This window comes from Strix aluco, chromosome 8 (assembly GCF_031877795.1).
Source record: "Strix aluco isolate bStrAlu1 chromosome 8, bStrAlu1.hap1, whole genome shotgun sequence".
Lineage (NCBI taxonomy): Eukaryota > Metazoa > Chordata > Aves > Strigiformes > Strigidae > Strix > Strix aluco.
The window spans coordinates 13,564,369-13,590,022 of NC_133938.1; the positions used below are offsets into that span (position 1 = coordinate 13,564,369).

Here is a 25,654-nt window from a genome sequence, read left to right on the forward strand (position 1 = left end):
TAACAGAGTGAAGCTAAGGATTCTAAATATTGCTTCTTCAGTTTCTGTTAATAAAAACTATGTGTTTTTGTTACCCTTACACACATCCAGGCTTTTAAACAAAACAAACCCCAAACTCACTTTAGTCTCATCGACCTCCTGTGAAGTTTCAGCAAGTTCCCCCATCTAACTACAAAAAGTATGAAAGAGTATTTTCTACGAGTAAGTCACACCTGCATATATAAAACTCACTGCAAAAGGCATTTGATGGAGCCAAGCAGACAGCAAGTTTTAAAGAGGATTGATCACACAGATTTATACAGAATATAAATCCAGTCCAAAAAGCACAAGTTATCAGAGTGCAAAAGAAATGTAAATAATTTTTAAAGTGCTGCAATTTTAATTTACAAATTACTGATGTATTTTTCTACAAAAGCAGTTTTTGAACTACAGTATATTCTGCTACATTTCAGCCTGAAGTAAGGTTTTATGGCCTAGTTATAAAACAAACAGATTTATGAGAGAAAATGCTGTCAGACCTGAGATAAGTAGTACAAACTAGGCACTGCTGCCATTCTCTGGTTTATGCTGTCATCTTGCACTCTTCACTGTAATTTGATCGATTCATGATCTTCAGCACGCATCATTTCACACATTAAAAACAGTTGCAAAACAGTGTTTACAGACATCAGCAATTTTAAGATCTATGTTACTGTAGTTCTGAACTCCTTGCATACCTTATGCTTTTATGCTTGGCTTCATCAGAGCAGCTATTTTTCATCTTGAAGAACCATAGCTCTTATGCCGTGATATGTGCAACTGAAATTGAGAATGGTTAAGAAAATACCTCTGCAACTAACAACAGAAAAATGCAACTATTGCCTTCTGTTGTTTTGGCACAGTGGTTGCAAGATGCCCAGCTAACAAACAGCATCATGACACAAAGCAAAAGCACGACACAGTTTGAGAAAACCTTCCACCCAGTGTTAAAACACCTCAGAAAGACCAGCTAATTATTCCTGGGTAAGGACACTGAGCAAAGAGGAGGTTAAGAAACTTACTAAGACCAAGTTACAGCCTTAGAACTAGATTTTGGAGAGATTCGGGTCTGCTGACAGCTACTCCTGGCTCTGCCCTGTAGAACACACAATGACAATTCCATGTATTACATATACATACACACAAACAGTTTAAATTGATAAAATTCTGCAAGAGGTGCTTACCTGGGTCTTATCCTGCAGTACTTATCAAGTAAACTTCATAGGAAATTAAGTGATTTTTACCCAAAATAAGAAGGCAAGGACACAATAATCTAAAAATAGCTGAAAAAACACTGGGGGATGGGGTGCAGGGAATCTAAAGAGTAAGGAATAAAAAGCGGTTTGCACTATCTAGCTATATTCCCCTGGAATATGAAGATCGAAGTCAGGCTGGAGCTGACAGAGTGGAAAGTTGTGGGTCAGTCACAATGGCTGTCCTGCAGAAGTTTCTTTTCAATATTCTACAAATTGATCACATGTGCCACAAAAACTCTTTGAAAAATTCTGATAATCACCTCTGACTAATGAAAGTTAATTATTTTATTTGATGCGAGGAGATGCAATTTCTAGTTCAATTAAAACATAGCTTAGGGATAAAAGAAACATAAAGAAGCGGTTATATAGTGAAACAGTACTTGTAAGACAGTGAAACGTAGTGCAAGAGAATAAAGTACAGAAACCTTACAGGTATTAATATTCCATCTTTCCTGGTACATCAGTTAATACTGATCACTTTGAGTTTCCAGATGCCTACTGCCAAAGCACACCTTGCATATCACAAGTATTAAGATTTTATAGGGAGAAAGGAGAAGAAAAAAAAAATTAAGGACAATCTCCTTTAAAAAAAACTAGGAAATATGAAAGGGCAAGAGCCTAAGGTGGTGAGAAATTTCTTTGTACTGAAGCAGAAAAGTATAAAACTCAAAAAGATGTTTTATAAAATGGCTGTAAAATGGCTCTCCTTATGCTAAATACCATTAAAACTACTAGAGTGTTAATGTTTTCTACACTGAAAATAACAACAAAACATGAAATGTCAAATGATACCCTTTGAGTAACCTGTGGATGGACTTTCAGTATCACAGTGGAAACAAAGATGGTGCCTTTATCGTGGCTGACTGTAGCACAGGCTCCACGGCAAATGCAGATGTGCGGAAAGAGACCGTGAACCAGCATCTCCTTCCCTTCTGTGGCACCCTCCCAGGGGTGCCAGCAAGAGAGCACCCGCTGTCACAGGACACACTCCTGCCCTGCCAGCACAAAAGGAAGACATCTCTTCCTGTTGTCTGTTGTTGAATACCAGACCAAGCCAGAGAAACTACTCAGCAGGTGGTGAACGCATGGTGTCCTTGTTGACTGTGGAGTACTTCGGGAGTTGTCAGGAAGACAGAAAACACAGGAAACAGCAGACAAGCAACCCCAACAACCCAGACAAGTAGGTGGAAAATTGTAACAACAGAATTAGCAGTCACAAAGAAGATACACTGGCTAAGGTGTAATACAGCTTTTGTAAGAAAAGTCATGCCTGGCAAATCCAGAATTCTTCAAAGTTCTCTGAAGCAAGTGGACAAGAAGATCCAGGTGATGAATCCACTTGGGAGTTCCACAACTGGTTTTGCAAGGTGTCTCTTAAAAGACTTCCAAAGAAGCTATGGTACCACAGGGTAAAAGAGAAGATCCTCACCTATGGAACTCATCTGAGCACAGGAAATAAGGCTAAGAGGATGCATCATCAGCCTAAGGCTACAAGCAGAATTCCACAGGAAAATGTCACAATGTATTTTCTCTGCTTTTCTGTACTCTTCCCTTGGCACCTACCATAGGTAACTCTTAGCCACTGGATACATGAGCTGGACTCTGTCCAAAAAAATAGATAAATAAAAAAATACAAAAAAAGGTATTGTACCCAGTGAACATCAACTTGTACACTAGAGCCCAGTTACAGTCTTGCCATACTGACAATGTGCCAGGCAGCCACAAGATCCAACAACAGTAACTGCATTCTCATCTTACTGAAAGCGATGTCAAAGCGTCTAGCTCAGATGGAGAGCAAGACTGGACCCTTTTTAACAGCCAAGGAAAGTCATCTTAATAATTTGGTTTCTCAGAACAGGTTTATCTCCTTTAGGAGATGCCTAGCAATATTTAAATCTGCCAGCTTCTTTACATATCCTGGACAACTGTTAAGATAACATCAGTAGCTTTTAGGACATTAGATACTTCCTGAAGTACAGGAAGGATAAAGAGAATAATGTATATTTAGCAACGCGTTTTATGACTTTGCTGACCTCACTTTGGCTATCGGATCAGTCAAAGCATATTACTTAGGATCCAAACATAAAGCATGATGCAAGTCTGTTAATAGTAAAAGGAAGGGAATTCTGAAGGGAACCATTTGGTGTGGCTGAGTTTAACGCAAGAGCTTAAGTTAGGTTTATGTTTTAACAAAAAAGGCAAAAGTGAACAGATTTATAACCTCTGAGGATCTGCTTCCCCACATTGCATCCTTGCTGTAACCAAGCTGCACACAAAGCCTGAACTGAAAGAGGTTACTGGTATTCTGTGGGGCTGTTCATTTGTGTTGGACAAAATTGGAACATTTCCCAATACAGCAAATTTTTTTTAATATGGCTATACATCTGTAGATGAGCATTACATGAAACACTAAAAAGCTATTCCTTGTCACTCCACTGCAAATGATATTGCAGAGAAAGAGCAGATATACAGAAATGAGCAAGAAAAGCAAGTGCAGAAAACCTGTACACACACACACAAAAAAAAAAATCAAAGATAGGGACTACTGCAGAGAAGGGTATGTAAAACAACTGTACAAAATACAAACATACATTGCAATGATACACTGATGGCCCTATTTGCCATTCTACTTGCATTATAAAGACCAAAGGAGGTAAGGGGACCCTAAAATTATCACAATTTGAGCCATGATATTTTGAGCTACAAACTTAACCTGGGCAGGAAAACCAGTACAGAAAAAGTAACTTAATGAAAAACAAACTAATGCTTAGTGATGCTCTTCACTAGTAAATATCGAAGCATCTGACAAAGAGAGTAAGTACCATTATATTGGAACTTGATATAAAGTACAGAGCCTAAGCTTAAAATGCCCACTGCAGGCAAAACCAGTGGAACTGGTCAAGCATATAATATATGACAGCATTATTCTGGTAAGGCCTGTTGCAGGCAAGAAAGGAAATATATTTGCTATTTCAAATTAGTCAACTTTGACATAGGGACTAGTATGACATGCCACATACCTCCCAGATAAACCACAGCCCAGTGGCCTGGTCTCTGCAGAACTACGTAGTATGTTGTGTCACCAAAGCTATGTAGCAGTCATCAGTATGAAAAAAAGTCATTTCATAAGAAATAGCATCTATGCTAGAGCTTTGCCAGCAATGCCATTAGACTACTGAAAGAGTCTGTTCCTGATATAGCTTGTTCTGTTCAACAGGTTGCTGTAAACAAACTTCTGCTGATACGAGTCACATCTCTATTAAGCCTGTTGGCCAGAGCAGCAAAACCGGCTCAGTTTTGGACAAGGCTTCAGTGTTCTTTGTGCATATACATTAAAAGAAAGGAAAGACAAAAAAAGTTAAAATTTGCACAGGGAAGATGACATGGCACAATCAAACATTAATAGATGTATGTCTTCATAAACTTTGAACTGAAACCTTAAACGCTATCAATTTAATGACTAAATCAGGCAGAAATATTAAGGGAAAAAAAGTAACTCATTTTGAAGAACTTGCAAATTAAATTAGTGCTATAAAATACTGATTTCAGAGTACATTATACAGCCTATGCAAGTTTTCATCATAAAACACCAATGCTTTCAAGATGCATTTCACTATAGCATATTATTTTTAAAAGTTCACAGAAAGAGAGAAAGCAAAAATAATAGCAGAGTGCACACAGCAGAGGATATTATCTTCCATGAGAAACAGTTTTCTCTGTTGTTTTGGGGTTTTTTTAAATTTGCCTTTCACCACTTAAAAAATACAAAAACTATTATGCTCATTATTGTACAGAAGTGTGGAAGTGATGGTTGAGAAGAGTTTTTGTGGCACATGTGATTGATTTGTAGAATATTGAAATGAAACTTCTGCAGGACAGCCATTGTGACTGACCCACAACTTTCCACTCTGTCAGCTTCAGCCTGACTTCGATCTTCATATTCCAGGGGAATATAGCTAGATGGTTGAGAATACACTTTCATTATATACACTGCTATTTTCTGTAGTTCATAACTTTATGGATGATTAGTCTCTTGGGTGACATATTTTATGCTCATCCTCAGTCTAAAGGTGAATTAGTCTGGAAGCATGGTAAGATTCCACCAGGTCACACACAGCTCTGACACAGACAGAGCTGGAAGATCTGCACACAGGGACACCTAGTTTTCTGCCGCCGCCAATCGTTGGCCCCATATTGTACCATATACAAAGGTTGTCTTCTCTCCAAATGCCACAGACTCTGTGAAATACACCATTCCACTTCATGAATTGCCTTCCACTTCATCTATTTTTATCAAGTCCATATAATCCTGAACTTGTAGAAGCTTTTCAGCTCACAACACAACATACTGGATCAAATGTATTTACCAGCAACTGGCAGCATCTCATTTCTCCATCTATATTGAAGGGCTAATTGGCTCAGTTTTTGTAAGTCTTCAGCCCAGAAACAACTTTTTATTCCTCCCCTCTAAGCATCCATCGGAGAAGAGAAAGAAGCAGCTCTCAAGCTTCAAAGAAACCTTGAATGACATGCTGTTGCTATCAGGATTGCCAGGGCTGCAGACTTCACTTGTGTCTCAGCAGGACAGTTAGTCCTCCAAAACTCTTTTACAGGAATAAAGTACAACACCTCCCTGTCCTTATCACTTTGCAAATCCTCTCCACCCATGATAAATTCACAGCTGAATCTGGTCTTTGTTCTTTCACAAATCACTGATTTAGTACTATGTGCAACGCAGCCCTGCTTTAGCATGCGATGATGCCCACCTGAAGGCACATTAGGCCACGAGATCCATTCACTTCCAGAACGTTTCATGGATGTGGTACCAGAGAATGGACATCCCTGACTGCTGAAACAAGAGGTGGAAATGGGCTCAATTTTCAGACACTCAGCAACAGAATTAGAACCAGATTACATTTGCTTTTCTGTAATCAGTAACGTAGACCAGCTTTTAGGGGGAAAAAACAACTGGAAAAAAAAAAAGTCCACTCTCTAGATGCACTATCGCTAATGGTATTTGTGAAGATACTTTTGAACAGTCTATGATCTTTGCTTATGCTAAGATGACAGCATTTTCATGGTGAGAGTCACATAAATATAAAAAGATTCAGCTGGCATAGACCAATGAAACGCTGATTGTCTCATCACTGCTCAGGCTTCTTTCTCCACTGATTTTTGTAGGAATCTCACTTTTCAGTCTGTTACGGAAGCGTAGCTGAAAGTCATACAGTTGTGTAAACATTTAGGCATGGTCATACAAAACAGCATTCCCAAATATGTACTGCATTTCATAGACAGTTCAGAAATCAAATGAAGTGCAGAAAAATGAAAGAATGTGTATGTAAGTATAACCCTACTCTTAACTTACCATTTCTTCAGTTCAATAACAGTAATGCATTTCAATACATGATCCTGAAAGAGAGCTGAAAAACTGAAACAACTTATATTTTTATCATCCATGAGCATTCAAAACAGTGTCTATGAAACCCATTGTAAGACCTGTCAATGCAGTTACACAGTACAAACATGAACGTACAGTATTTTTCAAGCATGGCATGCTTGGTTCACAGACCTATCTATGTAGACTCAAAATGCTGAAATTTAATTCTGCTCTAGAAGTTTCTATGCAAAGAAACATCAAGAAACCGCCATCTGGCTTGTTTTCTGGATTCCATTATAAAGATAATCTGTGCACAATGGAGGAAGCATCTATACTGCACAAGCACATTGTTTGTCCTGTAAAACACAAATGGTTTGTGAGTGAGAACGAGCTGGCTGGTTCCCAGAGCCCAGATCCCAAACCGAGTTTGAAGGGCTTTCAGGGAGAATTAAAAGATTACTAACTTCAAATAAATAAACAAACAAAACACATTTACATACAATTTTTTGACATTCTTTGACATTTCTATACTTCCTTTCAGACTACAACTATTCAAGGAATAAAAGTTAGCACAGTATAGAAAATACTGTCTTGTAAGTGTAGCACAGGCAACTTTATGGTGACACTGAGAATGATCTATTTCAACTCACTTTGTGCATATAAAAATGTTAGAAATGCCTGAAGCATAGTTTGCTGCATTCCAGTCAAATTGTTGTTCTCTCTTCAAATTAATCACCTTCACAGGCACACTTACTGAGTGCTTCTATTCATAAATTGCATTTTAATAACCCACCTAATTGCCTCCTTTTCCCCAAGCAGATAAGCTTTTAAAAAGACAGCATCTTTGGTATCTTCTGCTACTTCCAAAATTCAGCTGAGTTCTGTAGATGTTTCTATCACTTCCTGCAAAAGGTGGCTGAAAGAGGGAAAGAGAAAAATTGAATAAGGCCTGAGGAGTCTGAGTAAGTGTAATTGTAACTGAAGCAAGGCACAAAGCTCTATCAACTTCATTTTTGCCACTTCTTAAAGTGTGACAACTTGCCTATAAAATAATTAAAAATATTAATTACAATTGAAAAACAGTATCAAAGGCTGAATTAAAAAAATGAAAGCCAAGCAAATCCTCTAAGAAATTCTGTAGGATTCATTTCTATAGTGTGTCCCTCTGCATTTCCATACAGTCTGTCTACAACAGATCTTGGTTGACTGTCGCACTACAAATAGCTGAAGGTGGGGCAGGGAAAGGTTTTCTGATTTTAAGAAAAGTCACCATTGTAGCAGATTTTGGACACAAAGTCATTGCTTATGAAGGGTGCTATCCAAAAAAACAGCCCCAAAACCCAACACATTGTGAGGAGATCCAGAGATCCAGCACTAGGAATGCTGCTCTGAGCCCTTCAACTCCTCCCTCTCCAACGGAGGCACCTGCAGCAACCAGAGCTTTCATTTCTCACATTAAGTTGCATTGTTGTTGGCAGGCAATACCTGTCCATCAGTTATACAAAAACTTCTCATCAGCAAACTGGGAAGAAATCTAGTATTATTTATCACAGAATATCTGTTTACCGAACTGTAAGGACAGTGGTGTAGGAATGCTTTTGTTTTAAATACAGATTAATTCCTCTTCCTGGTGCTTAGTGCATGCTACTAAAAACAACTCCTGCTGTTCACAGAAAAAGCACAACAAAGAGGTGTAGCAGGCAAGTGTTTACCTCCTGATAAGGGATCATTCTGTACCTTTATCCTCTCCAAGCCTAGAAGATGTATGGAGAATAAAAAATAAGGTTTTAATGCTCAAGAGATGTACTACACTGCTGGTTTTATTGTTCTCTGGCATCAGCCCTTAAAAACAGCTGGAAGCCTCAATGGCTGCCTTCTCTGTAGCCCTCCCTCTCAGTGTATTCGCACAGCTCTTAAGTTCACTATCCCTAACCCAAGGCTATGATTCCACAATCAATCTGAAAGAGAAGAAAAAAGGACAAAAATGTTTATGTGCTCAGATGTGTATGTTCTATGCAATATCAAAACACTCAATGACATATTCTAAGAAAAATATATTGACTCTAATATTATGTGTGATTACAGATAATTCCTAATAACTTTTAGAGATATGTATCTAGCACTTACATGATGTGTACATGGTGCAGGCTTTATTATGATTAAGCTAGAGAACAGGTTCCAAAAGCAAGCTGCAAAAGCTTCTCCTTGCTGACAGACTTGTTTCTATACATGCACAAATTTGCTCTTCACTAATATCAGTGTATTATACAGACAAAACCCTTTTAGCATACATTCATCAGTAAATGTTCAAGAACAACAAATCAATATACCAAAACAGAATTTACAAAACCGAGGTGATAAAGCTCATTTTTCCAAGGGCTCAGAAACTACACAATACAGTAGTACAATTTATAACATTTTTCATCCTGATGCCAGAGTCGATTTTCTTCTGTGTAAAAATCCAGTGCACTGAAAATGCTGAAAGCATCCAACTCCATATTGTATAGAGTAAAAATACAACACCTATAAAGAGTTTTAATGGACACAGTGAAGTCATAGTTTCACCTTTTTTTGGTATTTTTTGAAGTAGATTCAGTGAGGTCATCGTATATTTTTGTTTCACTTTCACCAACTCCTAGAATCCTAGACTCAAAACTGCCTAAGTTGAAAGGACTGATCTAAGGGTTGTACTTAACAGGGAAGAAAAAAGGAAAAGAAAAAAAATCAATATATTCTAGAGTATTTTTATTTTTGTGAAGAAAGCTTTCAATACGTCATGCCAAAGTCTGTAAAGTAGCTTAAGTTTTTATTGATAAAATGACATCTTAAATAACGTTCTGCCCAATGTCTAGTTCTTTAGTGATAGGCTGACTACTTCTAAGATTTACTATGAAGTACAGGGGAAAAAATTTGCCCATTTACAATTCACAATCAACCTCAGAAATTCTGTTCCTGTGTTTAGGTCCCTCCTCTTTTTTAAGTTTAACCGGAAAGAAAAATTGCTCTGAAAAGCATTAAAATATGTTTAAAACAAGACAAAGTAAAACAAGAGTCTAATATTAAGAACATTTGTTATAGACTCTCTTCAGAAAAAGGGGCAGAAGAGATGACTTCAGAAGAACCTTCACAAGCGAGATCTCAACACTTTTTCACTACAACCATAACACACACAGAGAACGCGGATGACACCAGTGAATCCAAAGTAGCAGTCAATGCAATCATCCTGCTCAAATTCAGAAGATGTGTTTCATGTGCTTGATTCCATATGTTTTGAAGAAAACCATGATGATCAATGCCCAGAGTCCTAAAATAAATCCTCCAGGAGGATGCCAGTCCTTTTGTTTTGGTTTCTGAAAAAAAGAAAAACCAAACAAAGAAAAAAACAAAGAATTCATATTCAGTTTTCACATTAAACAGGCACTGTGTTTATCAAGTGCAAAAAAAAAAAAATCCCTGCAGTAGAGAAAAATACCAATAAGCTGTATTTCTTCATAAAGTAGAAGCATCTTTCTTCTTGATGTGGTGGAAAGGCCGATGGGGAGGTAAGCTGCCACTCAAGCAGGGAGGTTAAGTACCACAAGCAGGCCACTAGAACTGTGCCCGAGACACCACTTCGACGGTGCGCATCAGCGTTGTGGGACATGTTCAAACTCATTTGTTTGGACAGAATTTCTCATATCTGGTCTCACGTTAATACAAAAGAAAAATGCTGTGAGTATGAAAAACAGTTCCTACAAGTGAAAATGTGAAAGAGAAAAGATGGTGTTGTTTTTCCACTACCTAGAATGTTTTCTACAGCTCCTTTTGTACTCAGAATTATGTGAATAAACAGATATCTAACCACATAAGAAGCTAAGATTCATTATTATAGGAATATCATAAAACAAAATAGGATTGTTTTTAATGTCAATCACATTTCCCAGGGGCCTCATTGAGTCTAACTGCCTTTCCTTAATGTAGGAATATATTCTGCAATTCAAATACCTGTCCTTTCAACAACTTTTTCATCTTCAGTAAAAAGCAATACACTGCAATTTGTTTAGGCCTTTTCTATCTCACACTTAGCAGTAAGACAGGATAAAACTTGTCTGTCCTCTTCCTCCTCTTATTTAAAAAAAATTTAGCTACTCCATATTCAGTGAGAAATAGCTTGTAGAAGATAAGAGCTGCTATGTGCCCCAAAATCTGTCTCTGGGGCTAAGAATAAGGTGAAGCTATATGAATGCAAAATTTTAGTTAAGACTATCATAACAAAAATATCAGAATTACAGTATTTAGAAGCATAACTCAGTCCCTCATGCCTGTGCTTACTCCTGCCCTCAGCAGGTATGTTTTACAGATCTTCTAGGCAGACAGAGATGATTTACTATTACAATAATAAATACTGAAGTGCTTGCTGAGCTTTTTATTCCTGCCTTGGTGAAAGACTTGCACTATTTTGTCCGTGTATAGAATGAGACACAAGGGGCATAGAGTATTTTGGTTTTGTTGCATCTAAGTCAAATTTAAAATTCTCTTTCTGCCATGTGAGTAACTATTACAAAAGATGGTACTGTTTCAATTTCTGCATTAATCTGTGTATGGAAGCTTGTCGTTCTCCACTAAATGTACCAGGTGGCTGGTGAACTTTAATGCAATAAGGAACAGTTTGCAGCGTCTGTTCTTTCAAAACAGCTTTCCTATCAACAGGAAAACAATGTTTGTTGATTGCTCAGCTCCCATTTTCTAAGCTACATAGTTTTAGCTTTAGGATTTTTCTTTAAGTACCATGCTTGTAATTAAAAAGTACAACAAATAGTCATGTCACTTGAGACACCTGAAGAACTTGGCATTCTGAAATATTAATGATTTTACTCTGATACAGGAATCACAGAACCAGCATTATAATTTACATCAACAACAACAAAACCAAAGATATGAGCAGAGCTGGTGTCTTTATATGCAAACCACCCAATTTCCTAAGAAGCACTCAGCAGCTGCAGTGTACTTGCTGTTGGTAATCTGCCACCTCGCTGATATTCACAATCACACATCTCCATATAAACATCTCAGAAAATCAAGTCTGCATGTTCAAAAAGGCTGCCAGCACACCTCGCTTCTGAAAGTAACAGCTCATGACACTTCTCCACACAAAGGAACTTTCTTGTTTAAATCCTCCTAATTAACCCGTAACTTCGTATGCATATTGCAGTGCCTGTTTCATCAATCTCTTTGTACTATCAATCTTTCCCTTCTTGGATCTCAGACAAATTCCTTACCACAAAGTGGCACCTGACCCTTCTAGACAAATGACTTCAATTTGCAGACAGTGACACTAAAAGCCTCTCTCTCCTATTTTGTATAGAACACGTAATTTAATTTCTTTAAAGAATTTATATGAATAAATATTTATAAGGTGATCTATGAGTATGGTTTTACATTTTGTCATGCCATGTACTGAAGCCTCCATGGAATTCCACAAGGAAAAGGAGACCAGTGCGGCTGTGGATCCGCGCTGGGAAATCAAGGACATACATATAGTTGGTTTAAAGCCATGGGATGCAATGTTAAAATGTGAAATATTAAAAACATGAAGGCATGACAAAAAATACATATGAAGCCATACAAGAGCTACATTCTTAGTAAACGTAAAACTAAATTATCTTGATGAGAAAGATTTACACACCCAAAAACTGAAATCTACACATAAATATTAAACCACAATAAAAGGGCAAAGAGATGCAACTCTGTTGTACATCTGTAAGTCAATACTGAGGTTAATTGAGCACAAAATTATACTAAATATGCCAGTATTTTCCACTAGGGGCACACAGACATCAAAACCTTATGAATACCTAAAACTGGATTATACAGATTCATGTTTAAACCTACAAACTATATCTGGAGGAGCTGAAATATGTAATTTTCTTTAAATTAACTTGATCACAGATTCCCAAGAAAGTTCATTACTGAATTAAAAATTTAATTAGCTGTCAAACTGACAAGTTCATCCTTCTAAAATCATAACAAATACAACATAGAAAACTTCAGTAACAAATCTTCATCCAGCTGGGCATGTCAGCTAAGCAGCAAATAGCACTGAAGTTCCTTTACAAAAAGCTGCATTTTGCGCCTGTGAATCACACCCATTTACAGGTAAGATAGTGTCGCTGCTTCCATAAATTATGTCAGCAATTTGTACTTGTAACATAGACTGGTAGAGAGCTTTCAGCCGGCACCACTGTAACTGCAAACCCAGCAATTCTTTGCTCTTGGCACAGCTGTGTCACTGCCAAAAGCACTGCCAGTGTACCTATGCCAGTGAGGAAGCGCGGATCACTCCGAGCTGTCACAGCTACGCCAGCAGCGTTGTGTAATGAAGTCAGAGGCCAAGGCAGAATGTCCTTCTATAAACATACGTTAGTCTCAGCTGTATTGCTGCAGAAGCTGCTTTGACTATTTTGTGCAGGCAGGCGGAAAGAGTCACAGAGATCTCTCCTAATGGGAAAAACTATTAAAGTAAGCAAGAATCACTTTAACAGCAAAGGAAAAAGTTTCCTTTTTAGACCTACATACTAGAAAAAGATTTAGAAAAGACAGAATTTCTTTCTATGCTTATACCAGTTCTGTGGCCATAAGCAATCCCTAGATAAACTACCCCTTTATATCAATTTTAGGACTGATCAGAAAGCATTAGTGAATATAAAGTTTTTCACAGATTTCTAAAAAAACCATAATTCAGTATTTATCCTGTGAACATTGCCTAGTGCAGAGTCTTACTCCAGCAAATTTCTGTGAAAGTCAGGCAATTTTTGAAAGTCAGGCATTTTCTCCCTTGCAAGAAAATGCTACATGGACAAAAAAATGTTAAGTGTTGCAGTCTTTTAATTTGCAATTAATTATGTATCTTTATTATGCCTAAATTGATGTGAGAATGTGTACTATTAAAAGACTATAGATTGGTTGCAGTACTTACAAATTATGCATAACTATCTCATATTTGGGACTGATATGGAGGAGCAGAGACAACAGCTCTTTTGGCTCAAGTTATTCTGAATTTCATTGTTGTAGCAGACCCACCTAAGAACTTAGTATACCAAGTTCTGCTTATGTAACTGATATTAGGTTTTGTGATTTACGCCACAATACAACCCCATTATAAATGCCCTCTTTATCTCTACAACAGCAGCAGTAACACATTGGTGAAATGCACGTATAAAATGGTACAGTGTGTCATGAACAAATACATTTAGCAGCTTAAGGGCTAGTCATTATCGAATTGCTGGAGATTCCAAATTAAAAAGATAGGTAGCTAAGCAACAGCAAGCTTCCTCCTGTGAACAGTTTTCTGTTGTATGCTCTCCAGTTCTGGTAGACTCATTATCCTGTGGAACTTAACAACAGTTAACAGAGAGTTGCTCCAAGTACTGTAATTAAGGAGAGGATAAAACAGTGTATTTTCAGACTGGATGGGTCTGTAGGGACCCAAATGGAAAGTATCCAAGACTTTCAATGAAGGTGTTTCATAACACATGCAATACTTCTTACTCCAATTAAAATGAGTTTTATGCAAAAAATAATAAAAAAGTATTAAAGCTGAAGTGGTAATTAGATTAAGAATGGTTTAATTTTAAAATGTTACATCAGAACAGGAATAAGATTTAAAACATCATGTATTAACATTTCACATAGAAAACACTGTGTTAAATATCATTATAATCCAACTCTACAGTCGTCTTCTAACAGAACTCCCTTTGCATTAGTGTCCTCAATAAGGACAAAAACATTCATACAGCAAGCTTTGGGTTAAACCCAGAATCTGCATTTGGGCGATAGCAGCAGAGTCAGTGCATACAGCCAGGAATGGAGTAATTCCCAAATGGAAAAGGGATACGCAAATTCTTCAGTCTCCTCTTATTCCAAACAGGGCTTTAAAAAAGTGGGCAAAACCTTAAAAATGAATGTGCACATCACCCTTGTTATGGGGGATGTTCTTCCCAACCTAAGGCAGATGGTGTGTGTTTGTACCATGAGTGCAAAATATCCATATGTAACTGCACAAACATAAAACATTCTAAGTGCTGTGTTCCAACAAGTCCATTAAAGTGGCAGCTATCGTATTTCAAATTAATCCCTGCTTAATTCTCTCTGGAGTTTCAGTGCAGAGTGCCCTGTACCCAGTTTTGTCCTAATTATTGCAGCACATGTGGTATAAAATATCACCCCGGGTTCTGGGGCTGCCTGTCAAACAGCAGCAGTGACAGCACTGGGGGGAAATCCAGTGCATGCCCCTCTGTGAAGTTCTCCACCTCTACCAGTCTTGGGGTGAGCAAGCACTCGCAGGGAAGTGAAGTACGCTTGCTGCCTGTCTGTGTGGTACTCGCCATCATTATTAGATCACTGGGGTGAATTTTATGTATTTTGGGGTGTAAATTTCCAAGTTTTCTTCTTGGTCGTTCTCCATTTAAACGAACATTTCTATTTCTTCCATTGCAATACTAAAGGTTTTCTTTCTCGTTTCTCAAGATACCTAATGTAATGTTAGGATCTGTGCTAAAGACCAGTATTGAAATTTGAAAAAAGAAAGATTCACATTTCAAAACAGGTCTTTGAAAACCAAGGCCAACCTCAGATCCAAAACTAAAACAACCCGCGCCTGCTTCTCATCACAGAAAAAAAACCCACTGATCTCAAACTGAAGGACCAGGAAACTCCTTGGAAAAGCCAAATTCTACTATATGGTGTACCGTGCCAAGAGCACATTATGTATTTCCAAGAGGCACTCCACAACAATTCAGGTTTACTTGCAATTTAAAATTTCAAACTGGGTAATCCTCTCAATTCTTACAACAAAGCACATAACAAAGTTTAATTTCAGAATGAACTTATATGTATCACAAGCAAATCACAGCATAAAGTATGTCCTCAAAGCTTTTAGGGGAAGTGTGCACTTCTAATTTGTCAGTTACAGTTTGGATTTGGGGTCCTTGCAGGGGGGTGGGAGAAATCAAATAACCCCAGCCATCTAGTAATAGTTTAATCCTCTTTTGTGCCCACAGCAAGATTAAAGTAATAAGAGAACTCCAACATAAATGGCGCCTGTTAATCTGCAAAACAATTTAAAGCACTTTTGTCTAATCTCCCAGGTTTTATTTATTAACCACAGTGCTGTGATTACTGATATCTCCAATATTAACAAAATAATGAAGAAAGTTCACTCATCAACAACAAAAACTCATGAAGGATATGGGAAAGAACAGCACTTAAACTAAATTAACATATCAATGCCAACAACTGCATTTTAAATATTTACTTTGAAAACTGTATAATCACCATAATATGAACTACAATACTGTTATGATAGCTTTAGTTTTTCATTTCCTTCCAAAATATGTAATCTATAAGGGCTTTTTAGAAATGAACTTCTACGTATTATTCTCTACTTTCAGTGTTATCTCTCAGCATTTCATAGCACTTTAAAGTGCTTTTAGCGGTTTAACAATTATTCATTAATCTTCCAACCTGTGACACAACACATAATATACTTCTTCTAATCAAAGGGAGCTTTCCCAGCACCTGGGACCCAGTGCAGTTTAATTCCTGGACAAGCCAGCGCTCAGATGAATGATGCCCACCTGGCAAACACAATAGGGACTGTACCAGGGGGCCTCCAAATCAAGGCATGTGATGTGCTACATCCAAAGCTAACACACACATCTCTGTACTGGAAGCAGTAACCACTCGTATCTGCCTTTGACAGCCTGTCAGAGCAGAGCCCTTACCTCTGCTGAGGTACAAGGGCTGAGCTCTTACCTGCTCAGCTACCAATGAGTTACATTACGGAACTCACGTATGCTTTAGGGTAAAGGTGAAAAAAGTCATAATATAAAGTTGTATTTAGAAAAAAAACCCAACCCAACTACATCTATTTAAGGTATGGTAAACAAACTATTTTTTAAATTATAATCAAATTCATACTCTTATATGAAGCCATGATCATGATTTTTCATAAAAGGGCAACTAAGTCCACAGCAAATATATGAATTACATTCCCAAACACAAAGCTTCATGCCAACTGAAGCATGCAAAAATATAAGATGAGCAGCTTAATTAAGTAGACTTGGTATTCAAAACTTGGCCACCACTACCTTGAGAAGCATCCTTTTTTTTAATGTTTATATTTAATTAAACAAGATGAGGATTATTAGCAAAAACAAGACTAAAGGCACTCAGTGCACAGTGCCATGCCACAAACGGAGAGATAAACTCCTTGAGATCCTTACACTGGAGGGGGTCAGAAAATGGCAAAAATATTCACTAGTGAGGCAGACAGACCCCAGCTGAGAGGACCTCTAAATATGATCAGATATAAAAGCAGCTCGCTGCTACCACAACTTTGGGTTAAGCAAACAGCAGCAGCAGCTGCAAAGAACAAAGGTGAAAGGGGGGTGTAGAGGCTGCTAGAGGGACAAAGATATTTTGTATTCACAAAAATACAATTGTGTAAGTAGGGCCAAGCTATTCTCAGAGCACTATTCTTCCAAGAAGCACGTATTCGTCACGTTCCCCTGGGAAAAGATTATCTCCAAGTCTTCTACGGTGCCGATCTTGTCCATACAAATACAACGTCACGTTGCCAGTGGGAGCAGAACCAGAACCAACCTCTCAGCTCCACAGAGACAAGGCAGTACATGCATGCGTGGTCTCCTACCTGTTCTAGTCTGCAATGATTCCTCCAAGTACCAGCCTCACCCAGCCCAACCTTTCCAAGGGGCACAGCACTCCCGCTTCCTCCTTGGAAATCTAACTTGGATTTCCCATAGTGTCTCTCTGGGCCACAAGGTGAGTCCATTCAAATGCTTTTAGATCAATATGCTCTAAGGCAGGTCTTTTTCTTAATCTCGTAAAATTAATTGTATGTCTTAGAACTTCTATTATGAAACATAATTTTGATCATTCAAATTCAAACAAAGTTGTTTCTGTTTATATAGAGAAACCATGATGTTCATAAATTATTATGCTATTCGTTTCAAAATAGTAGTGATGCTTTTAACCACACTTTTTTTTTTTGATATCCCATAAGTACCTATTCATTTATTTCCAGGTGACAGCCTGTATTAACACCAGATGTTAGACAGCACTAGATCTTATACTCAATATGCTATATTGAGTACAAGAACTAATAAAATATCTCAACAGCCATTTTAAGAAACTGGAATCCAAATAAATATTCCTTATTTATGTAGTTTTTACTGTTATTTTTTTTAATATCTACAACTATAATTTAAAAAGTTCTCCTTTGCCCTGAGCTGTGTGCTACACTATCTGTGTGTGCAGTAGAGCTCCACACTTTCTAGCTCCAGCTGCACAACTCAAAACAGCATTACATTTAAGAGGCAGGCATGAAAAAATGGATGGAGGGAGAAGCAAAGCTGAGGCAAAAGGTGCCTGCAGATTTATATGAACAAGATCAAATATGGATGTGTTTTTATTGAAAAACATTTACATTTTCAGTGAGAAATCAGTATATTACAGCTAGTGATAGATCAGTTTGTTTCCCACCACCACCCAGCTTCTAAAGGCAATTGCTGTATTCAGTAGTTTTGCACTCATAAGCCAGACAAGTACTCTCACCCATGTTTATGTTGCACGTGCTTTCTACGTGAGCAGAAAAAAAGGAAAAGGAAAAAGAATATTCTGAAATACCAGCCTAATACTTCTGGCTATTCTAGATTTGGCTATACAACTTTGAAAACAAATCATAAAACATGGGCACAGCAGTAAGTAATACAGACACTTATTTAGTGGCTGCACATAATTACACCTACACCAGAAAACCACTTCTGTTACGCTTGGTATGTCAAAGAACAAGGAGCCCCGAAGAGTAGATACATTCCTGCAAAGAGTTTTTGTAGGCAGCTGCCATTAAGAAAGAAAGGCAGATTTATGGTATCATAAATATTCACTGTTCCCATATGACATCTGCATGACACTCTGTTCATCAGTTGAACGCTACGTGGGGCTCAACAAAGACCATCTTTCTGGAAGAATGAGTGTAGCTGAGTATACACCCTCCCAGACTGCTACATGTAAACAAGTATCAACATCTTTCCAAAAGGGTAAGTCTTTAAAAAAAGATAAGCCCACAGATAGTTTGATCTAGTGGCAAACCAGTTGCACCTTTCCTGCCTACCATCTAAACTAACTACAGGTTACTAACCTATTGATGTCATGTTGTCACTCAGTCCCCTGTAAGTACTATTCATCATCTGTCAGCCATGTACTTGTAGATGGTCTTTTGTGATAAGCACTCCCTCCTGAAAATATATGATCACTCCCTAATTCACTGAGCCCCACCACTGGAGCTGGGCTTCTCCAGGAACACCGAGCCAGAGGAGACTGCTAGCAGTGTGCAGGGCCTCTCACCCTGGGGGTAGGCTGAGGGGAGGAGAGCACTGGCTATGGCAGGTGCCACACACTGAGCAAGAAAGCCCGTCACCACAGAAGTAATCGCTTGCACAAAGCTGAATCACAACCTCATGCAACAAATTTGCACAGGAACGACAATGCAGGGTGCTGTCTTGTCTGTCCAGCAGTATGAATACAACTCCTCCGTTACTGGAGTCTTCATTCATTTACCCCTTCCATTCATTCTTCAAATGGAAATGATTTCATCAAATTTCAACCCTCTGAATTATTTAGGAAAACAATTCTAGACAGAGCACTAGAGAGCAGCCTGCCAATATCTCTATCTCTGGCCATTCATCAGACCTGTCAAGAGCTTGTGAGTTACATTGCTGTGCTCCTCACGGCATGCTACTGAAGGGTAAACAAAATATAATTAACTTAACACAAAAAAATCACCAATAACGCCCCACTAAGTTTACACGGTTAAGTGGGATAAATGTGTGGATATATTTGGAGCTAACAGTGCCTTCACCTGAGGGAAAGTGTTCCTAAAGGTATCTGCCATCACAGCACTGCAAAATACATTAAGCTAAGATTGATAACATTTATATTTCTTCCTTATCAATGTGAGCTTATTGGTAACAGCTACTTTTTATGCTGCATAAGCCCAGAAGAAATATAGTAGCTAGAAGAAAAAAAACCTAGGAAAACTGTTACTGCTAATTTTACTACTCACTGAAATACCACTTAAATAAACACTATCAGAGAAGCTTCCATGTGTAAACAATAAAAAAGTGATGATTAAATAAAAACTGTACAAGTTTATGTGAGAAATGAAAATGTTACAGAACAGTGACCTGACACCAGAAAACTGAATTAAATCTTGCATCTTGGACAACCTACTATAACATACTTCAGTAATCTTTATATAGAAAGGTCCTGATCCTGCATATATTTAGTGACAGGTGACACAAAGTCAAGAATTTAGTCTTACACTCAAATGACACATGTGCTTACACACACACTAATGTTGTTTCTATGCCCAGTGCAATCAGTATTAAGCAATAAAGTAAGGAATAAAGACTAAGAAATACTTTGACCTTTGCCTAAGGATCTAACAGCATACCCCCTCCTTTCCCTCCACTCCACACGCACATATCTATGCATGCACTTGGCTTTGTTATTCCTGGCATTATTAATCCAGGGACACAAATACAAAACACCAAAAACCTGCAGACTGGAGAACTAATTTATAAGCCAGAACCCTCCTATCCAGGCCTCATCTCACAAAAACTGCACAACCATATTGTACTTTTAGTCAGGTAGTTCCCATTCACAGCTTTTGGGGAGAGAAGAGCTAAGGAAGAATCAGACCGCTGTAAAGTACACATCAAGAGAAAACAACAGCTGGCCTTGACAGAAGCCATTCAGCAGTGTCAGGAAAGGTGATAAAGCAGAATACACCTCTGTCTTTTTGCCAGTTTCTATTGTAGACAAAGCCAGAAAAATTCTCAACAAGTTGGGCATAATTTGGAGATGCCAAACGCAGCTCTTCTGTGGCCCAAAGAGGCTTCTGCAGAAAAATAAGCTGAAATCCAGGAAAGAGGCCCCTTCTCTGCATATAAAAACAAAAGTCTTACTAATCAGTGATCACTTTGGAGTATTGCTTTGTACTGGTTTTGGCTGGGGTAGAGTTAATTTTCTTCACAGTAGCTAGTATGAGGCTATGGTTTGGATTTGTGCTGGAAAGTGTTGATAACACAGGGATGTTTTCATTATTGCTAGGCAGTGCTGACACAGAGCCAAGGGCTCTTCTGCCTCTCACCCCACCAGCGAGGAGACTGGGGGTGCACAAGAAGTTGGGAGGGGACACAGCCGGGACAGCTGACCCCAACTTACCCCAGGGATATCCCACACCATATGGCGGCATGCTCTGCTTATAAAGCTGGGGGAAGAAGGAGGAAGGGGGGGACATTCAGAGTTATGGCATTTTGTCTTCTCAAGTAACTGTTAGACGTGATGGAGTCGCCTTCCTGGAGATGGCTGAACACCTGTCAGCTGATGAGAGGTGGTGAATTAATTCTTTGTTTTGCTTTGCTTTTCTTGTGTGCGCAGCTTTTGCTTTACTTATTGAACTGTCTTTATCTCAACGCACGAGTTTTCTCTTTTACTCTTCCAATTTTCTTCCCTATCCCAGCAGGGGGGGAGTGAGCGAGTGGCTGTGTGGGGCTTAGTTGCTGGCTGGGGTTAAGCCACAACATGCTTACTTTCACATCTGCCAGTAAGTCTCATTCCAAGCACAAAGCTTGTTCCACTAAGGACTCCTCCTATGGAACAGCAAAACCAATCACCAAACTGAAAGCAACTCTGGAACAGTACTTCTTCTGTTAAATACTGTATTTGCTAAAAGAAAAAGTGATTTAATTTACCATTAAAAGGTTTTGATAAATCAGTTTTCCTTTAATTAGGAAAGTCCTAAAATTATTTTAGGTCAAGCATAAATTTTAGATTACTACACTAGCACTTCATAGGCTGTTATGATACAGACAAGATTTATAATTTTTTAATTCAATAAAGATTAACAAAATAAATGTAGCAGTAGCTCTTCATTCAATGATATTTTCAGTTTTTAATTTACATTAAATGACCATGAATAAAGTAACTTTTTTTTTTAAACGTAGACTTTTACTGCTACTGTTTTGTTTACTATAATAATGAACATGATAGTCTCTGCAACCCCAAAATTCTACTCCTAGGAATTACGCTTTCTCACTAAGGTTTCTGTGGTTTAATTGTCTTCATGTAATATTGATATTTGGTACTTGGATGTAATTAATAATAGGGGAATCATTCTTCGAATACTATTCCAATCCATTAGGCAAATTTTCTCACTATGATACGAAGATTTTCATCTACTTAATTAGCACACCAACTTCTTCCTAAGTGCACCTAAGCTACGTTTTATGATGGCCCAAGGAAAAAAAAAGAAACCACAACACATCAATTATGCCTCCACTCAATTGTACAACTATTTTAAAATGTGTGAAGAGTTAAGACAAAATTGAAAAATTACCATAATAGGCTTTTGACACTTCCCTGCTTAAGCAAAAATTAATTCTAACTCCCTGTTTTTATGCAAAGCCTTTATAATTTCTCTAATCTCGAGCTCCCAAGAGAGAGAACACAATACTTTCAAGTACAAGAGTGTGAGGCTTGGCATCTTCTCTTTTTAGTTATGCAGTTTATTTGATGGAAGCCTAAACCGCTAAGCCTCCCTTTGTGCTTAATATAAGCCATCCTCAGTGGAAATACAAGTTAATTTAAGTAAAATGAAGTTTTAGGAAGAATGCACTCTCTTGCACAGAAAGCTTTACTAAAGCAAAGCTTTTTTAAAATGCAGCATCTGTTCCCTGAATTGCTCTAGAACCTGTAATAAAAATAAACTAAAAAGAAGCAAAAATTTTAAAAGGTACTTTAACATGTGAAACATCATAAACATAAAAACAGTCTAACAGAGTAACTTATTTATCATTTTACTGTATATTTTTCAGTTTCATCTTGCATCGTGCAGTGTAATGAATTAGCATGTTCTAAGTCTAAGACATTAAGCATCTTCTGTTTTATTAATGGTGACTATTATTAAAACCTACTGCTTATGTTACAAAGTAAATCAGTTATATCGCCAATATACACTTCCATACACAGTAAGGTGCGTGGATCACATACTAAATCCACAGAGTTATTTCATACATTTCTTTGCCCTGAACCACAGTTGAAGTATTTGTACACCAGATACTATGCTACAGCAGCACATGGTGTATTATGATGCCTACAAACCTATTAAGGTCACAGAAAGCTTGTGCATATATTTAGTCTATTCCCACATGAGGCAGAGGTATATTATTTGCATACCATTATGCACTGAAAAACCTATTAAATTATCCCCACTGGAGACAACTCACCACAGTGACCTAAATAGTATTCACTTTTCCAATATTTGAAGGAACAGGAAATAAATGGGACTCAGTGCAGACAAATCCAAAAAGACTTAGAACATCTAAGAGTCCAGGCTTATAAATGACAAATGCAAATGAATGCAGACCAGTGTATCACAAAAAAATCTCACGGAAGCAAAGAATGATGAAAAAAGTGAATTATATTCTTAATAGAGGACTACAGTGTTGAGAGTGAAAATGGCCGGAGAGGTAATTTTAGCAAAAAAGCTCAGGCATTAGCCAAGATTATTATGACCACAAAGGAGAGAAAAGAGTCTCAAATCACAGAACTCACTCAAAAATAACCTCCTTACATTTGCAGTGACAGCAGCAGTTCTAATATCAGCTGCCCAAAACAAAGCGAGATAGCTATTGATATTTTATCTACAGCACTGCAACAATTCACATGACAGTAGCAACTGAAACCCATGGGACATGTAAATATGGCTTCTTCAGAAACAGCTGTAATATTGTGCATACCTTCTATAGTCACGTACATGTCCTAACATGCTGTAATTGTCCTCCTCATTTATATTCCCCCTGTAATTACAATATTTTGATTAAACATCTACTAACCTCTGCTCACTCGTTTTGTCTAGTTATCCTTCCTGATTTCAATATACTCAGAAAGAAGGGAGAATATAAATAAAGTATCCATGTACTTTGTGCAGAGTCAGAAGTGATTAACATTACAGTCCTTCATGGCCTACAAATCAGAATCTCTCACTCTTAACCTTGTTTTGCTTTTTGCCAACATGCTATGTGAAGTTTACTTTAAGCTGTAAGCATTTTTGAACCTGTCTCTCTCTGTAAAGCTCTGAGCATAGCTACAGCACAATAGAAACAGTAACCACAGTCTTAAAATCATAGTTGTGAGCAGGTTGTAAACCACAAGAAAAGGACATCATGTTACAATCAGTCCAAAGCCAAAACAAAGACATAAAAAGATCAATAGTGCATATTGAAAGGTTTGTGCGTACAGGATGTTCAAACACATGGCTGATTCAGCTGAAAAAAGGCAAAATTTTTTTTAATATATGAAATATAGTAATTTTTAGAGTTCATGGTCATACAGCTACTACTGACCCTTCAAATGCAGTTATTTGAAGTTCAAATGAGTAAACCACAAAGATCTACAGCACTCTATAAAGCCTGACATGTTAAAGTCACTTCCTGAACCTCTTCCTTCATTTTACATCTTAGATAGTGCTTATTAAAAAAGAAACTATTACAGGAATTACCTCTTAAAAAAGCTGCAAATCCAACATGGCACCTCTAACAATTATAGCTACTATAGAGCCAGGGTATCTTTTCATATATTTTTTAATAGTACGTCTGACAATTCTATATGCTGGTGGGTATGAAACTGATGTCTCATAATCCGTGAAATGGATGACACTACATTCACATATAATGCCTCTCATTACCAGTATTCTCAAGGGCAGACTGAGCACTCCCATGACATCCACAAAAGCCTTAAACTTACTTCCATTTCAACTTTCCAAAGTAACAATTATTTTCACTCACTCTCACCTGCTCATGAGAAATATAAACAAGAATTTTCAGGGAATATACATACACTTTATGAATTTTGGCTGATACTATCTATTCTAGTAGGCTTTAGAAATCCTGTAGTCACACTCCCAGCCAGGCTGAAAAGTGCCCCTTTTTTTTTAGGCAGTAGTTTTCAGCTCACTGCTGTGCTTAACGAGCACAGGACTCTAACCAGAATGGGGGAGAGTGGAGTGTGGCCACTTGAGGGGCAGCCCCTAGTTAAATTACTCCAAGCTGCCTGTCAAACTGATCTCCCATCCTCTACCAAAAAAGAATGAAGATACAATGCCAATCTTTAAATGTAAGGGTTTTCATAGGTCAGGGAAGGAGAAAAGAGACATGACTGCTGAAAACTGAACAGTTCAATGCTACACTTCTTTGTTCAAACTGCAGAGGCTATACAGCCTAAAATAGTAATTTTGAAAACACTGCATCCGTTGCATCCATTTCTCCTATTGCATCTCCCTGAAGAGGTGACTATCTTTGAGGGAGAGCATGGTCTAGGGGTTATTGTCACCTTTCTGGGTGCCACTTCTGTGAAGAAGCAATAAATTCACATTTCAAGACATGACAGCAGAGACTGGAGCCTACTGATGCCCAAACAAGCTAATAATGTACATTGAACAGAATATTTTGATAACTGCTGAACTAACTGTTCTTAACACAGCTGCGTAATAAGAAAAAAACGATAATTCGTTTATTGTTTACAAAATATACTTTGGTTTCATTTTTAAAAAATGCAAGGAAGGAGGTGAAGCTACATGTTTTAATGCATAAACAGGGAAGAAAGGATAGACATGCAAGCAACATTTCTGACAAGAAAAAGCCACCATCCTCCATCTCCAATGTCTTTGGACAGCTGGAACAGGCCATTGCAAAGTTTCCCCTTCTTGGCTTACAGAAAATGTCCAGTGTGGTATTTCTAGTAGGAAATGGTTCAAAAGAACCACCCCACAACTGACTGTTCAGGTTCCTCATGAAAGATATCTTTCAATGCCTTTAGTTATTCAATCTATTGTATCCAGTTATAATTGGAAGAATTTAATACTACATTTAGTCCCCCT

General features: G+C 37.8%; 2 protein-coding genes across 3 annotated transcripts in view; one reads left to right on the plus strand and one right to left on the minus strand.

Annotated features, from left to right (window-relative positions):
• The window catches only part of ST6GALNAC5 (ST6 N-acetylgalactosaminide alpha-2,6-sialyltransferase 5), a 116,512-nt gene that overhangs the window by 75,423 nt on the left and 15,435 nt on the right, over positions 1-25,654 (plus strand). The gene's annotated exons all lie outside the window — the stretch shown is intronic.
• PIGK (phosphatidylinositol glycan anchor biosynthesis class K) overlaps positions 8,783-25,654 on the minus strand; it is a 71,874-nt gene continuing 55,002 nt past the window's right edge. For both annotated transcript variants that reach the window (XR_012624131.1, XM_074832303.1), the window contains one exon: positions 8,783-10,004. Coding sequence is in view for 1 of the 2 variants with exons in the window: in XM_074832303.1 (XP_074688404.1) it covers positions 9,888-10,004 (117 nt within the window). In the remaining variant the exon portion in view is untranslated. The remainder of the gene's footprint in view (positions 10,005-25,654) is intronic.